This window comes from Juglans microcarpa x Juglans regia, chromosome 5D (genome assembly GCF_004785595.1).
Source record: "Juglans microcarpa x Juglans regia isolate MS1-56 chromosome 5D, Jm3101_v1.0, whole genome shotgun sequence".
NCBI lineage: Eukaryota > Viridiplantae > Streptophyta > Magnoliopsida > Fagales > Juglandaceae > Juglans > Juglans microcarpa x Juglans regia.
In genome coordinates this window covers 15,119,602-15,136,728 of record NC_054602.1, presented here as the reverse complement: position 1 = coordinate 15,136,728, position 17,127 = coordinate 15,119,602, and the positions used below count along the sequence as shown (strand labels likewise).

Here is a 17,127-nt window from a genome sequence, read left to right as displayed (position 1 = left end):
ATTAACTCTTTAATTTTTCATATTTGAAGACCTCGCACTTCAATTCAAGTTCAGCTATAGCATTTGTTCAAAGCATCCGGCAATGAAGATCACCAAAGATTTAAATAAAATACTTAATAATTAGAGTATGCTCAAAATCTGTTTATGCAAATCCTTAGATATCTCTAAAACCATTATCAAACACATTCGACTTGGTTCAAATAAATATCGAAAAAATTTCTCTATGGACTGAGATCATTGAGATCATTAGATTTTAGTTTAACAAACACGTGCTTCCACAAGCTGCAACAAGGAATACAAGTAGTAGTTCTACTTCTTTTTATCACCTCTTGGTGATAGAAAGTTTATAAATATAAACTCAAGAAAATATCCAACTCACCAGAGTAATTTAACGGCCAACTAAAAATATATCATTTCACTTTTTCCCACCTCCGGAAACATTGAATTTGAAAAATATTACGTCTGCATCCTGAACCACATAAGTTTTTCCCTCCTGTCTATATTTCCCGGCCGCCTGCAAGAATAATAAAAAAATTGCAGTACGCATTAGTTTCCCAACTCGAAACGATCAAAGCAATTCAGTGATGAACCTCACACGTAGCACCCTCGATGATGCCACGTGGTAGAATTGGGTAGCAATGGCAAGGCGGATGTAAACATTCGTAACCATATATGTTGACATCTGAAGATTAAAGTGTATACCTTCACAGCTGACTCGCTACCAAGCTCCTTTAGATCATCAAATTTCATTACCTAAATATTATCACATTATATGCAAGTAAATATTAAGGGTCTAGTAGACACATCAACAACAAATAGAACAATAAAATAAAGTATGTATCAAAACGGGAAATGTTTGGACAGCGATAAGAAGTTTTTGTTCCCAGTTATGCTTTTAGAGGTATTTTGACAACTAGGAAACCCATGTAATGCCTTTTGCAATTAATAGCATGGTAAAAGTAAACCATGATTGATGAAATTTCAACATCAACATTATACTAAAAGTCGGGTAACATCTTATGTTGATTTTAGCACGGAAAGAGGTATGAAAGTGGTAGTATAGGAAGAGGTCAAGGTAATCGTATTCAGCTACGATGGCTCAAATGGTGGGGCAGAAAAGTAATGAAGAGAGTGTCCATGGCTGCGTTAACAATGGTCAATATGCCAAAGCAACTTTCGAAGCTTGTTGGAAGAGAATGAAAAGAACCAACAATAATTAAATAAAGACAACATAAATACATATGACCAAGGGGCAACCTCGGCACAAATGAATCCTCTCTCAAAGTCAGTATGGATGGTCCCTGCAGCTTGAGGAGCCTTTGTCTGTCGTCTAATTTGCCAGCATTTCACCTACAAAATGTCATTATTTGGACATTCAACCATTAATGCTTCGAAGCAATGATGAGAAACAAAGTACAACAAATAAGTGCAAATCAATAAATATGGGTGATGATGGTGGAGACTCTTTGGTTCAATAACTTCAGATACTGAAAGTAAGACAGATGAGAAATAAACACTCCAACAAATAAAGTCACTGTTAGAGGACGGAGAGAGACAGCAGCAAACAAAAGAAAAGGATAATAAAACTACTTTGTTTTTATTAAGGAAGTTACATTACCTCATCAGCTCCTGCTGTGAAGAAGTATATCAGATTGATTGCAGAAAAACCCGTCTTTATGATCTTTGGAAGGGCACTGTAGCAAAGTAAAACATAGTTGTCACAGTTGACTACGCATTTACTATTTATCTCTGCTGCATGACCAGTAATACTATTTCAGGAAAGTTGAAGACAAAACATGATGAGCAAATAATTGGAAGGAAAAACCTGATATGGCAAGAATGTTTTAGACAACTGAGAAAATTTTTGAAACTCCAGCCGCTTGCAATAATTTCAAACCCATTCCGAGATTTCTTTAGGGCAGTGAAGCATATTAGATACTGACCTCAGGAAACGAGAAGACTTCCAATTCAAGATTTTATAAACTAAGATCAAAAGCATCAGTTCAAAATACGTAACCATAATGAGTCCCTTCTCTTCCACTTGTAAATAACCATCATTAATATTGGAGCCCAATTTCATTCTCATACTCAAGTCTCCCCTATATTTCTCATAGGAAAAAAAAAAAAACTAATAAAAAAATACTACAAAAGTAAGACTTGTCTTTGGTACTCGACTTTACAGTCTGCAATCAAAGTTGTAGTGCGGGTACCAAATTCAAAAAATATTTATTTATTATTTATTTTTAAGTAAAAGAAATTTGATTAATACGAAAATAAGCAAAGCCCAAGTATACATGAAGTATACAAGAGAATGCACTTAAGTACGAAAAAAATAGGCATAGCCCTACTTCAACTTTGTTATGAGGGAATAGAAAGAATTGAATAATTTATGGGGAAGTTAGCAGAAAAGTACAGGGTCCCTTTAAAACATAAGCAGCATAATAGCAGAAGTAATCAAATGCTAATAGGTTTACAATGGTCAGTCAGCACATGACCTGGCTCAAATTCATGTTAAGTTTGAAAACACAGACCACATATTTTTGTTCCCAACATTTACATCAAATGTTAGCAGTCATCTGTACCTCATCGATATACATCTTACTAGGTTTGGACTAACCTTTGTAGGTTGTTCTCCTCACAATATTTTGCTGCTTCATCTGCTGGCAAGTCAGCAAGATTTCTCTCTAACACACAGCTGAAAGGAATAATCGGTTCACCTCCGTGTTCCTGCACCCTGATAATAAATGCAATTATTACTCTCATTTCTTGCAACAAAAAGCAAATCTTGAAGAAAACGAACATAAAAAGGTAAAAGGCATTCATTACATGGGTTTCATGGGCAAGCTAAAGCTTAAGACTCCATTAGGACCATGCCTCGCGGGCAAGAAAGCTGAAAACTCCATTAGAACCATGGACAACATTTACAACATTTTTTTAATTCAGAATATCTTAACCAATTTTGCTGGGTTAATTCCAACCATGTTTTGAATGGGTTACTTATGTCACCAAATAGCAGTATTAGAGTAGACAAACACCATACTTTTATCTTTTGAAGAGAACATAATACCTAAGTTAAGTTATGATGAGACATCTTGAGAGTATCAGATAGAAGCACACAGGCAAAAACACCCCCACAAGTGCATGCACAAACACAAAGGAGAACACATTGCCTAGTTATTGGTGAGAAATCTTAAGGGTAACAAAGAGATGTGCACAACCAGGTGGTCCTCTCTGGGGGGGGGGGGGGGGGGGGGGGGGGGGGGGGGGGGGACCATAAAAAAGATCAGCTTAAAAAAGTCAAGATATAACTTAATAAAAACACAGGACATACCAAGCATGAATCTTTGGCAAGAATTTGTTCTTTTTTCTTTGGTAATCTTTCTCATTCATGTTAACCTGTAGAGAAAATAGGATATAATTATGATCACACAAGATTTTCATTTTCTAAACTAAATATGGCTCAGTTCATTCCCAACAAATAATACACAACAATATCTCTCTACTATGTTTTAAATCTTAAGAAAATACAGAGTGCTTTTCTATTGTAAATGCTGGCCTGATAAAAGAGATGCTACAAGGCAACTATCTTTTCACCTTGGAAAACCTTATTTAGAGAGAAATTACTAATTTAGTTTTAAAAAGCAAACAATGCCACTGTTCTATTCATGAAACATTGATTTGCGATATTTTTACTTGAAAAAGAAATTATCTAGTTGGTGTGAGATTTCTTAATGATTTTTTTTTTTTTTATCAGTAAGATCTCTTATTGAATTTACTTCTATATCCTGATATTCATTAGCACTCAATCCAAGCTTTTACTTTTTATTTGAAATTAACCACATGAATTTTCCCACCACGTGCCTCCTTAAAGTTGTAAAATCCTTCCCAAATATGGATCATCATTAATGAATAGACAATCCATCATATTCAACAACAAATGTGCAAATAGACTAAGTTCCACCTGTGCCCCTTGTAAAAAACACATAATTGATGGCTAGCGAACATAGTTTGAAATTACTATATATATATATATATATATATATATATATATATATAAGCAATTTGCAGCCACAAAAAAATTATAGGGAATCTGGAGCCCAGATTGTGTTGAAAGTAGAGACTCGAACATATAAAGAAAATCAACTTACTAGACAAACTTTATAGGCACACAAAGACAGACTTGTGGTGGACCAAGGTTACTTTATTTGGGTTGAGGTGTGTATCGCCTCTAGTTTCTAGTAAATTTTTAGTAAGTAAGAATTTTAAGTTTCTAGCAGCTTTATGCCATTGGTGTAGAGGATGGTACAAGGAATCAAGAACCTGGCAACCCCCCCCCCCCAACAACAAAAAAATGCACAAGAACGTCAGTTATTTCATCTTTTACTTCTAAAAAAAAGAGTTATTTCATCTGCTGCTAGGGAAGAAGTATGCCACATATTCACCTAGCTTTCCTTTATTCCAAAAAATAATGTAAGAACTTCAAATAATATCAACTGTTTTTCTATGGATAAGATTTTTTTTATCTCTAAACATTTTTCTATGGATACATACAATTCATACAACTGAACGGAATCGAATCCATGGCCTCACCCTCAATGCCTTGTTTATGGTGGGTAGGGAGATCATTTAGGCTTCTATTCGCATGACTAGTCCATGATTTTCTAGTCATATTTTTCCCTCAAAGCCAAAACTAAGCAAAACTGATTATCAAAAGAGCCATTGGAAAATCAGCTAGATTTTTTTTAGAGCAGGGTGAGGGCCTAAGACTTGAACCTAAGTTTACTGAGCCAAGGCCTAGGTGCAAAAAAATAAAAAAATTTTGAGACATTAAGAAACCAACACAGCTACTTAACCCAGGACCATCAAAGATTATCCTATTATTATGAAGATCACAACTCACCAAGTAAACAACAGGCTTCGCAGTAAGCAATTGAAAAGTATTTAAAATCTCAATATCAGCAGCTTTCCAGTCCCCAAGACGGACATCTTTTCCGTCCTCGAGCCATGCCTTGACCTGTAGAAATGAACGCCACCGTTTTGTGACATACACCATATAGAACGAATTCAAGATTCTATAACACCAACTATGTGCAAATAAACTTGGAGAATACAGGCATGCTTGATTACTACAGAAATTAAAGCCTCTAGAAAATCTTAAGAGTATAATACAAAAAAATGTTAAAAAAGGGGGGAAATTATTAGGTACTTCAGGGGTAGAGATGATGTGGTACTCCCATCCCATCAAATGCCATGCAATTAAATTTTTTTATATAAGCATCAATTTTAATTGACATGGCATCCTATGATAGGGAAGAAGTACCACGTGTTTGTAATCTGGGAGTATCTAATAATTACTCCAAAAAAAGATGCTCGTAGAAATCAAATTTCATGCTTTAACAGAAAGCTTAATTAGCATCCTCTCAGATACTAGTGGTTCATTTAATGTTCTAATTCCCTTGGTCTCAAGTGATCAAGCACTTGAGAGTCTCCAAATGACCACACCCACTTTTTTTTACTTTTCAGAATGCTATCCATTCATGTCAACATAGTTGAACCATGACCTTTTTTGGAAAGTAATGCAATCACATTTTATATATAGATGATTACAAAGAGAGATAAATGTGTAAATGTAAATGGTTACAAGTGAATACATCTAGCTGTAAAATAAATAAACACAAAATTAATTATCTAAGTTGGATTCATGTATACATCTTGTGTACTGGGGTATCATCCTCTTTTATCTTTATGGGTACCATCCTTTATCTTACTCATGAAAATTTATTTGAACTCAATCTGCAAAGAAACCATCAACAGCAGTGGATGACACTGACCAATAAGAGTTAAAAGCAAGACTGAGTGCTATCGAAACCTTTTCAGCTACTTCAACATTTGCATACAAGATATACCACTTGCTAATACACAAACAGAAAGGTTGCACATTCAAGTATTGATACCTATTTTAATCTATCAAAACACAAACCTTGTCACAGAGCTCATGCTCTATTTTTAACTGCTTGTCATTGCTCCTCTTCATGCTCTTTTCAAGATCTTCTATCCTCTTTTCCATAAACTCAAGATCCTATGGTTAATTCAGGAAAAAGAAGCAAGGTTCAGACATTTCTCTCAATGTATACATTTTATTCCAAATCAAGAAACATGGCAGACAATTCAGAAAGAGACTGACAGCAACACTACGAGGATATTGAGAAAAGATATCCATTGAACATAAAAATCATAATTAGGAGCAAGAACACTGACATAATAAGAAATTAAACATAAAGCGCAAATTGCAGGGATCATATTTAAATTCTATCTGGTTAACAGTTCAAGATCTGCATTCTGATGACTTCAAGATGTTTGGTTGTCAGAAACTTGCTTATGTTAAGAGAATCTTCTTGGGAAATGATTAGGGCGTAATGCCACGGAGAGGGGGGGAGGACTTGTGGTGATTGGTTGTGTATGCCAAATATAGTAGCATGCGGACAGGGTCGTGTTCTAATGGCGTTAAGGGGTGTCCAGATTTGGGTGCGGAAATATTTTTTTTTATGAATAAGAAAAATTTTAGGAGGAGTGGGAGGATTTCTCTCCTTTTGTCGGATTCAGGGTGGGTGATGGGTCCAACATCAAATTTTGGCATGATGTATGATGTGGGATCAACCTTTGAAGACAACATTCCCAAAGCTGTATCTCTTGACTAGTTGTTTTGCGTATCTTGTTACTTATAAAAAAAAATTATTTTAGTATATCTTGTCTTAAGGAGGCTTCGGTGTGCATATCATTTACAACCCTCCGATAACACTTCACAGCAGAATGTCAGCTTTACTAAATCAATGTCACCTTTGTTCCTTACTCTATTGTATTCCCATGGGCTGAAGAAGGTGGCAATGATAAAATTTGTTGGATCCTCTCCAAAAGATGGACTTTCGAGGTCAGATCTATATATCACATGTTTCACCCCCATTGGCCCTTCTTTTTCCTTTGAAGCATATAAGGAGATCTAATATACTTTCAAGGATAGCATTTTTGTATGGTTGATAGCCTTGGAGAAGATTTCAACTTTGGATACCTAGAGAAAGGCATGTCATACAAACGGAATAGTGTTGCAGAAGTCCATTGGAAAGTCATGGCAATTTAGCAATCTAGAGGATGGCCTTCTTGTGCTTAACCTTGTGTATCTGGTGGGAAAGCAATGCTCACAATTTTCAAGACTGCGAGAAGAAGGTGATAGAATTAAAAGCCTCTATAACAAATCCCTTTATGTATGGATGGTTGCTAACAATAGCTTTTGAATTTGGTTGAAGTGGTACAGAGATGAGAAGGGATTTTATATATTTGAACCTGTGCATGATGTGGTACATGTTAGCAACGAACTTTTTTATAGGTATATATGCTAGTAAGAACCTTCTACTCATACAGCCATAAAAAAGATTCCATTGAGTACCTTACACACCGTCTAAGAGTGCAATTCTTTCTTAAAATTCATAAATTTTGTAGTGCTAACCATACGAACAAAAAAAATCAGTTAGGGATTTTGGACTGCATAAACCTTTTAAATTCTACAAATAACAAAGTCATAATGCCTCCCATAAGTCCAAATGTATAAGAATCATTGACGATGATATAAATTATAACCATTCAGTAACATAGAGCAAAACTTATTGAAAATTTAAAAGTCATCTGATTGTACCCTAGGTCCTAGACCACCACTGCTCCAGAAAAATTAGAAGTCAACATGGCCAACCATTACCATTATATTTGTATGCATCAGATAGGGCCCAAAGATTAAAAAATAGCTAGCAAGAGAAGCATAGACTAAGTTATCTTGTCCCCTGTAAGTGTGATAATTGAAATAATTTTTTTTTATCGGTAAATATGAATTTTATTGAAAAAGGTGAAGCCAAGTATATGGGACATATACAAGAGCAACACCTATGCATGGGTGTCTAAAGATACAAGGAAATCATGTATGTTCATGCCATTAAAGTCTATTACAATCGACCAATGGAATAAAGTTTGAAGAAAAAAAGTTCTAAGCTCGTCCATTGTCCTTTCATGATCCTCAATGCTGCGACCATTCCTCTATCCAGATGCAACACCATAGACATATTGGTATCATCTTTCACATAGCTGCAATTTGAGAGGTGCCCCAGAGGCCTTGCCAACTGGCCAAAAATTCAACAACCCTTCGTGACATCACCCAATGGAGCCCTGCTCTAGCAAAGATATCATTCCACAAATTCCTAGCCACGTCACAATGCAATAATAAGTGATCCACAGACTCCCCACTTTTCTTGCACATACAACATCAATCCAATACAATGAGTCGGAGTTTCCTTAGATTATCCCAGGTGAGAATCTTCACTAGTGAAGCTGTCCATACAAAAAAAGAAGCTTTTAGAGGAGGCTTAGTCTTCCATGTGTTCTTCCATGGGAATACTCTTGTAGATTGTGTCCTTAGGGACTTAATAGTATGCTCGAATAGTAAATCTCCCCTTCTTGGACGGTGACCACAACATCGTATCAACGCCTCCATTTACTTTATAGTTATACACAAGATTGAAGAAATCTGTAAATGTGTCAATTTCCCAATCTTGGGCAGCTCTAATGAAAGTGATATATTCCATTGAGGATAACCACTAGATAGATCCATGAGTTCTAAGACTGAAGCCTCCTGTTGTCGTGCAATGCCGTATTGGGTAGGCTTCCTTAAGATTTCGGTCTCCACACCAAAGGTCATTCCAAAATTTAATTTTGGAACCATCCCCAATTGCAAATCGTGTATATCGATGAAAGTTGGTCCAACCTCTTCTTATGTTTTTCCAAAGCCCCACCCCATGTGATTCAGTCACCTCATTCAAGCACCATCCTCCCCATGATCGACCATATTTTAAATCAATGATGTCTCTCCACAACACTCCTCTTTCATTGTGGTATCTCCACAACCATTTACCCAATAAAGCTTTATTGAAAACCAACAAGTTTTGAATTCCCAGCCCGCCTTCACGTATTGGGGTACAAATCGTATCCCAATTCACCAAGTGAAACTTGAATTCCTCATCTATTCCCCCCATAGGAAATCTCGTTGCAACTTCTCTAGCTGATGAGCCACCTTGCATGGTATTGGAAATAGAGATAAAAAATAAGTAGGCAAGTTGGAAAGAGTACTTTTTATCATCGTAACTCTACCACCTTTGGACAAATAAATCCACTTCCAACTTGCCAGTTTTCACTCCATTTTTTCCAACACCCCGTCCCAGATAGATTGCGACTTAAAGGAAGCGCCCAAGGGAAGGACTAAGATACTTCATTGGCAAGGTGGAGACTTTGCACCCCATAATATTGGCATAGCTCAAAACTCTGGGAACATTACCAATTGGAACTAATTCTGACTTGGCAAGATTCACTTTCAATCTCGATGCCGTTTCAAAGCAAAATAGTAAAGCTCACAAAGCTTGAATATGATTGTGATTATCACCACAGAATATAAGAGTATCATATGCAAATAAGAGGTGGGTCATCTCCAATGTGCCGAAGCTTGCATCCCCTACTACAAAGCCAGATAAGTATCCACCTTCTACGAGACCTGCGATCATTTTAGTAAAAGCTTCCATAATGAAAACAAACAATAATAGAGATAGGGGAACACCTTGCCTCAGTCCCCTTGAGCTACCGAAAAAGCCCATTGAAGTACCATTCACCAAAATGGAGAACCGTACAGTGGATATACAAAATTTGATCCAAGAGCACCATCTCGCTCCGAGGCCACACCTATCAAGCATATGTAGCAAAAAATTCCAATTTACTCGATCATAAGCCTTCTCCATGTCAAGTTTGCATAGTACCCTGAAGCTCTTGACTTAAGGCGACTATCCAAACATTCATTGACAATGAGAACAGAGTCAAGAATTTGTAGACCTCGTATGAAGGCATTTTGGGGCTTGGAAATGATCTTCTCCAATACCGTACTTAATCGATTAGCCAATACTTTCGAAAGGATTTTGTACAATCCGCTCACCAAGCTTATCGGACGAAAATCCTTAAGCTCCACCACTCTCGAGTTATTTGGAAAAAGAGCAATGAAAGTAGCATTGAGGCATTTTTCAAAACTACCTTGTTCATGGAACTCATGGAAGAAGCTCATGAGGTCATCTTTAACTACTTCCCAACATGCCTTAAAAAAAGCCATAGTGAACCCATCCGGGCCTGGAGCTTTATCACTTGCCATACTTCGCACTACCTTGCAAATCTCCACCTCCTCAAATGGCCTTTCTAGCTAACTTGCTTCTTGATGATCAATCGACTAAAAAACGAGGCCATCTAGACATGGTCTCCAAGAAATCTACTCTGATAGTAATTGTTCATAGAAGTTAGTAACATGGTCCGTAATCTCATACGAGTTCGAAGTAATCCACCCATCTACTAATAATGACTCAATGTCATTGTGTCTTCTATGTGAATTAGCCATGCGATGGAAGAACTTGGTACATTTATCCCCTTCTTTTAGCAAGAGAGCCCTCGATTTCTATCTCCAAGAAATCTCTCCCATTAATGCCATGCTTTCAATATTCGAGGTCACTTGCTTTTTGTGAGTCTTTTCTTCTTCTTAGAGACCCCTCTCCTCCTCCACATCCTCCAAACCCTGTAATTCATCGAGGAGGCTCTTTTTCGGTGTTCCACAATCCCAAAAATCTGCTCATTCCACTTCTTCAAGTCCTCCTTGAGAGCCTTGAGCTTATATGCCAGCACGTAACTAGGATTGCCCTGTATATGATAGGATGACCACCATTGTCTAACTCTCTCAACAAATCCTTCAGATTTCAACCACATGTTCTCAAACTTAATATTTTTTACCTCCCTGGATACCTCCAGGGTCAATGAGAATGGGAAAGTGGTCCGAGCATAACCTTGGAAGTTTTTTCTGAATGAGATCCGGAAAGTGTGCTTCCTAGTCGGGCGAAATGAGGAATCTACCAAGTCTTGACCAAGCTGGATGTTCTCTATTACTGGACCATGTGAAGGTTCCACCAACTAAAGGGATGTCCAGAAGATCTTGCTAGTAAATAAAATCAGAAAAATATGTCATTATTGAACTACAGCTAGGACCTCCTACTCATTCGCTTGGGAAGCATGTAACGTTAAAATCTCCCCCAATGCACCAAGGAAGGCTCCATAAGCTACAAAGAGCTGCCAATTCATCCCACAAGCCTCTTCTTGCAATATTAGAGTTAAGACCATAAACACCGGCAAAAGACCATTGAAAGTTATCTTCCACATTCTTGAAAGAAATAGCCACTGTATATTCCCCCACACACTCATCTGTCTTTTCCACCACCCGTTTATCCCACACCACCAATATACCTCTAAAAGCCCCCTTAGATGGCAAATACGACCATCCCACATGACAACAATTCCACAAGCTCCGTATTATAGCGAGCGAGATGAGTTCCATTTTTGTCTCTTGTAAACATATACATCCACTTTCCAACCACGAAGCTGATTTTTTATTTTGGTACGCTTCTCTAGCTCGTTCAGCCCCCTAACATTCCACAAGACTATTTTGAGTTTCATAAAACCACCGACTTTGCCCTACCCTTTGTCCCGCCATGACTTGCACTTCCTTTGTAGTTTACCGAGCAGGTAAGTCGCTCTAATTCCCTTTCCCTTTTCTTGGCTGAGTGGCATTTCATGGCTGGAGTTGACTGTCCAGTTTCAACACAGCAAGTAGGGCCAGAAATTGATCTTCAAAACCAGTACATGGTGGTCCTACACACCGTTGAATCTCCTTGGCTTTAAGTAGAACCCAATCTGAGGCTAGAGTCCGGTCTTTCAGCGGGAGCATTGAATTCAAGGGGATGGGCTCATCCCAGTGATCTTCCACTTCAATATCGATACCATCTACTACCTCCACCCCCTTATTACCATGGTCAGAAACTCTGGGTGTGAATATTACCAAGGTGCCCTCCTCTGTTTGGGTGTCCTGAGCTCCCCAAGTCTCAAAACTGCCCTTCATCTGTGTCTCCTTTTCCATTTGAGGTTCCCGTGCAAATAGATCAACAATGGGACTTCCCATTCCGATAGACAAGGTTGCCAGCTCATTCTAGTCTTCTTCCTCATCCCGAGACCCCCTCTCACAGCCAAAATGAGCATTCTCGGCTTCTACCTCCTTCGGCGGCGTCATCTCCAGCAAGCCGTCGACTAGAGGCCCACCCACCAGATCGTCTGTTCCTGGCGACGGAGTCTGTGTGGTCACTGGCTCCATCTAATGCTGTTCCATTGCCCCATGACCATTATCGTTAATCTACCAAGCACATATTATAGTTAATCTTGTGTAATTCATTTTTTTTATAAGTAATAAGAATTTTTATTGAATCGGGTAAATAGGCATAGCCCAAGTATATGGGAAGTATGCAAGAGAAAATCTCACTCTGTTAACATGGCAATGTTTAGAAACCTCTGGATTTTTAATAGTTTTTTTTAACAATCTTAATAGAAGGACTTCTAGAGACTATCACATCAGTAGAATGGGATAACGGTGGGATATGGAATAATCGGGTAGTTTCTGACATTTTCTTTTAACAAATAATTGCATGAAACAAAAGGAAATCATTTAGTGGATTTGGAATGTGTTCCTCTCTCCCTTTGTCTCATCTCTCTCTCAAACACGCCATTGTTTAAGCATTCATAGGACACCAATCACCCACTCATATCCTTTCCATCCCATGTCTCTTTCTCCTTCTCTCACCATATAAATGTCTTGAGGACACCAACTTTAGCCTTCCATGAATTTTTTTCATATTTTCATTGCAACACAAATCATGAAAATTCAATCAATGGAGGGATTAGCCATATCTACATAATACCATAATAAAGCTGACCAAATAATAAAACGATCAGCTATGGGCTGCAACAATTAATAAGACTCTAATCAACCCTCCATAATCGAAACATCTTTACAAGCATTTGACAACAATCACTTATCAAAAACATTTAACAAGAATTATGGAGGTGGCACCTATAGATACCAAACTCAAGTTAATAGAACGTGTCAAAACCTCAAAAAATATTAGCATACCTTTAGCCGCAATTCTGCACTAATAACCTCTAGATCCCTCACAGGATCTATAGAGTCATCTACGTGGATAATATCAGGATCTTCAAAGGCACCTAGGGGAAAAGAAAAAAGTGATAAGGTAATATTGATTGTTCAATTACACTATATACAAGAAATATTTTTTACAAGTTACTAACTTATCAAAAAATTAAAAAAAAAAAAAATTATAAGTTACTAGCTACATGAAAATCAAAATATAAAAGCTAAAAAATACACATATTCGCAAAATTGATATTCCAACTAAATTCCAGTATTATTGCAACAACATGCAAATAAAAAATCAATGGTACCACTCAATATAGATAGGAAAACTTATTGACTACACTTTGCTCCGCTTACCATCTGATGAGGCCAGAACATACAGGTTCACCAAGAACAAAAATGTATCAAACCTCTTGACCTCAACCATACTACTAACTCAACTCATTTACTAATCGAGCCAAGCTCAATGTTAGATAAGCTTTCTTGTAGACTCACAAACCTATTTATACTTATTTAACTATGCTTTAATATAAATAGCAATCATTTTATTATAACAAAGATTTTCTCTAATATTTATATTTATATTTATATAATTGTGCCAGGACTGGGCTTGAACTCAAGCATGGATTAGACTTGTTGAGCTCAATCTTGTTAGTTGAGCAAAGCCCTTTTGTCACCATAGATCTCACAAAGGAGTACGAACAATAAAGAAAATTGCTCTAATCAGGTAACTACACTACACGCAAGACTATAGGCTGAACTATATGCCAAGTTAAATACCAAGTAAAAACACATTTCTATGCTTGCAACCCATGAATATTTCTTATCTATAGTATTCATTATCTTGTTCTTCTTCTCTCATTTGAGCTAGTGAATTACTTCATCACACACTCACCCACGCCCACACAAATAGAGTCAGCATTCATATATGTACCACTAAAAATATAAGCTTCTTACGTAAAACATGGAAGATTCCATCAACTGCACGTATATGAGATAAGAAACTATTGCCCAACCCTTGTCCTTCATGAGCACCTCTCACCAATCCAGCTATATCGTGGATTTCTAAAAATGCTGAAACCTGAACATGAAAATAACTTGAATAAGACGTAAGAAGTACAAGCTCCATTTTTGTGGACAAAACTGCACGAAAAAGTATATATATATCTATATATATATATATATATATAGTCCAGAATCAGGTTTCTTTTTTTCTTTTGTAAGTAAAAGTAAAATTTTATTGATAGAAATAGGCATAGCTTGATAACACAGGAAGTATACACAGAAAATGCCTAAGTACCATTCAGCACTAGTGAGCGATATAAACAGATAATGAAAACTGTCCTGATTACAACTAATGACCGAAGCCCAAGAAAATAAAGTATTATAAAAGAAACTCTTCAGCTCATCCAAGGAACGTTCCTGATCTTCAAAACACCTCTTATTTGTCTCCATCCACAAACACCACATAATGCAGAGGGGAATCATTTTCCACACAGCAACAATGTGAGCATTTCCCCTAATTCCTTCCCAGCACCTAAGAACATCCTTAACTCTCCTAGGCATAACCCAAGCCACACCAGTCCGGTTAAATATATCATTCCACAAGAACCGAGCCACCTCCCAATGTAACAAAAGATGATCCACAGATTCCCCATTTTCCTTACACAAGAAACCCCAATCCATAATGATGAGACCACGTTTCCTCAAATTATCAGAGTAGTGAGCAATCTCCCAAGAGAAGCAGTCCATACAAAGAAAGCAAACTTTGGAGGGACCTTACACTTCCAAATAGCCTTCAAAGGGAAACAATGATCATTAGAGAATCCCAAGAGAGCCTTGTAATAGGATCACACCGAAAACCTATTACTCCCACCAGGATTCCAAATCATCCTATCCTTTGTCACACTACCGAATTACATAGCATACAAGGAATCGAAAAAATCAGCAAACATTCTTCACTAACGGTTTTCAGTTCCTTCACTAAGTAATTGTAGTACTCTTCCCATCAATACATTCTATGCAGTATTTACTTTTGTGATAATTAATAAAAAAATTTACTGAAGAATGCAAAACGCCAAGCCTAAGTACACAGCATATATAAAAGAGAAACACCAAATTAGAAATCTATATATCCTGGGTTCAGAGAAAGCAAAGAGAACTGCTTCTTTATTCTGGACTGTTCTTGTCACCATCGTCATCATTTAGGACAGTCACAAGAAATAGGAGTTTAAATCTCAAATAAAGAGCATGCAGCATCAACAAGACCAACACAGATATATAAATACTGGGGCTAAGCTCAATATAACTCGAGGCAGATATATTAAACATGATGCATAATACTAAAAAAATTTCATGGAGTTGTAGATAATAGATTTTGGCAAAAACGCCTCACAAAGCCACTCGTGACAGCATAAGCTAGATGTTCCTATGCCAGGAGAAAAATCTGGCAGTACATACAGCTTTCAATAGGAACAAAAAAAATATACCAAAACACACCTCCCACAGTTGCTATTTACATGAAAAGAGCTGGCAGTATCTGTAGCTTTTATTAGGAATAAAAAAAATACCAAAGACGTCTCCCACAGTTGCATATGAGCATCTCCATAAAGTATGAGCAAGAGGCTAAGTCACAAACCTCGCTTTTCGGCTTATACAATTGGCAAAGCCATTCAAAACGCTCATCCGGGATGTATACCCGCGCCTCATTTGGCTCAATAGTACAGAAAGGGAAGTTTTCCGCAGGTATTGAGAGCTTTGTAAGTGTGTTGAACAGGGTCGATTTTCCAACATTAGGTAATCCAACCTAAAAAGAAAACAAAATTTCAAGGCCCCATCAACAAATTCTAAGTTGTAGATTACTCAGAGTTGCAATGATTTACATTCCAACAAAATCTATAATTCAATAAAAACGCGAACTTGCAGGGACATTTCAGCATACTATGATCGGATATGAAACCAGAAGGGGCAGATATACACGAAGAAACATGTGATGAAGGGCTCAAAGACCAGCAGAAGTGGAATGCAACTGAATTCCAGTTCTAAAAAGACCAAGGATGAAAGTTAACAGGGTACGGATGAAAGTCTAAAATCAAGAGATTCATTTCTTCTGTTTTTCTCCCTTTTCAGTGTTTTCAAGGAGACCAAACAGAGAGAACTAAACAATTAATTTCGAAATGGAAAGAAGACGTGAAAAAAAGAAGAAGAAGCTTACAATTCCAATCTTGAGGTGAGATGAGAATCGGCCAAGGATGGGCCTCTCTACTGGTGCTTCCTTAGACTTCGAAGCTTTGGGCGGCATTGTTTCACAGAGAGAAAAATGGAGATTTCTAGGATTTTGTAGTAAGCGACAGCGGGCGAGGTGGTGCCTGAGTATGCCTGCAGCACTTGTACTCTAACCCTAGTCAAGTCCTCGCGTCAGCCGAACGCATGGCTAGCTCTAAACCCTATCGTATTCCATTCTCTCTCTCTTTTTTTTTTTTTTTTTTTTTTTTGCAATACCTTTTATTTGGTCGATTATTTTATTGGAATTGCATTTTTCCCCCAAAAATTATCGCTTTTTTTTACTTCACAGTCTAAACTCTCAAAAACTTTAATTTATACTCCATATAATCTAATTTTGAAAAAGTATATAGAAAAAGTTGAATAAAAGTATTATAAATTTAAAATATTATTCGAATATAATTTTTTAATATAATTTTTATTTTAAAATTTGAAAAAATTGTATTACTTTTTATGTTTTGTTTGAAAATTTAAAAAAATTGTAATGATTAAGTATTAGATAAAAAAAAGTTAAAGATTTAAAATTTAAAAATATTTTATATTATAAAAAGAAATTATAAAAAATTTTGAAATAAGATGAGATCATCATCTAAATGCCCAAACATAGCCTTAAAGTATAAATTAGGGTGGACCGATGATAGCAACTTGGACAATTTTCGTAGACCATCTCGCACCTTATATAAGGCCTCCAACCATTAAAATTGATGCTAAAACGGTTAAGATTTCTACTATATGAATTTAATACTTTTAGT

General features: G+C 36.8%; 1 protein-coding gene across 1 annotated transcript; it reads right to left on the bottom strand.

The window, feature by feature from the left end:
* Window positions 1–191: 191 nt before the first annotated feature.
* LOC121265557 (obg-like ATPase 1) lies at window positions 192–16,599 on the bottom strand. The gene is made up of 12 exons (XM_041169220.1): window positions 16,308–16,599; window positions 15,732–15,899; window positions 14,051–14,174; window positions 13,073–13,164; window positions 5,981–6,079; window positions 4,901–5,014; window positions 3,332–3,396; window positions 2,618–2,734; window positions 1,619–1,694; window positions 1,258–1,350; window positions 703–753; window positions 192–514 (listed from the first exon to the last, which is right to left on the bottom strand). The coding sequence occupies exons 1-12, from the start codon at window positions 16,392–16,394 to the stop codon at window positions 416–418; spliced, it is 1,185 nt and encodes a 394-aa protein (XP_041025154.1). The 5' UTR covers window positions 16,395–16,599; the 3' UTR covers window positions 192–415.
* Between the last annotated feature and the right edge of the window lie 528 nt (window positions 16,600–17,127).

What these genes read in the sequence shown, in the direction of transcription:
- LOC121265557 (XM_041169220.1), bottom strand. Translation starts at nt 16,394, where the DNA reads ATGCCGCCCAAAGCTTCGAAGTCTAAGGAAGCACCAGTAGAGAGGCCC. An exon ending in GTGCAGAATTGCGGCTAAAG is followed by an intron (nt 6,080 to 13,072) that starts GTATGCTAATAT and finishes AATTAACCATAG; the next exon opens with GATCTTGAGTTTATGGAAAA. An exon ending in GTAGCGAGTCAGCTGTGAAG is followed by an intron (nt 515 to 702) that starts GTATACACTTTA and finishes TTATTCTTGCAG; the next exon opens with GCGGCCGGGAAATATAGACA.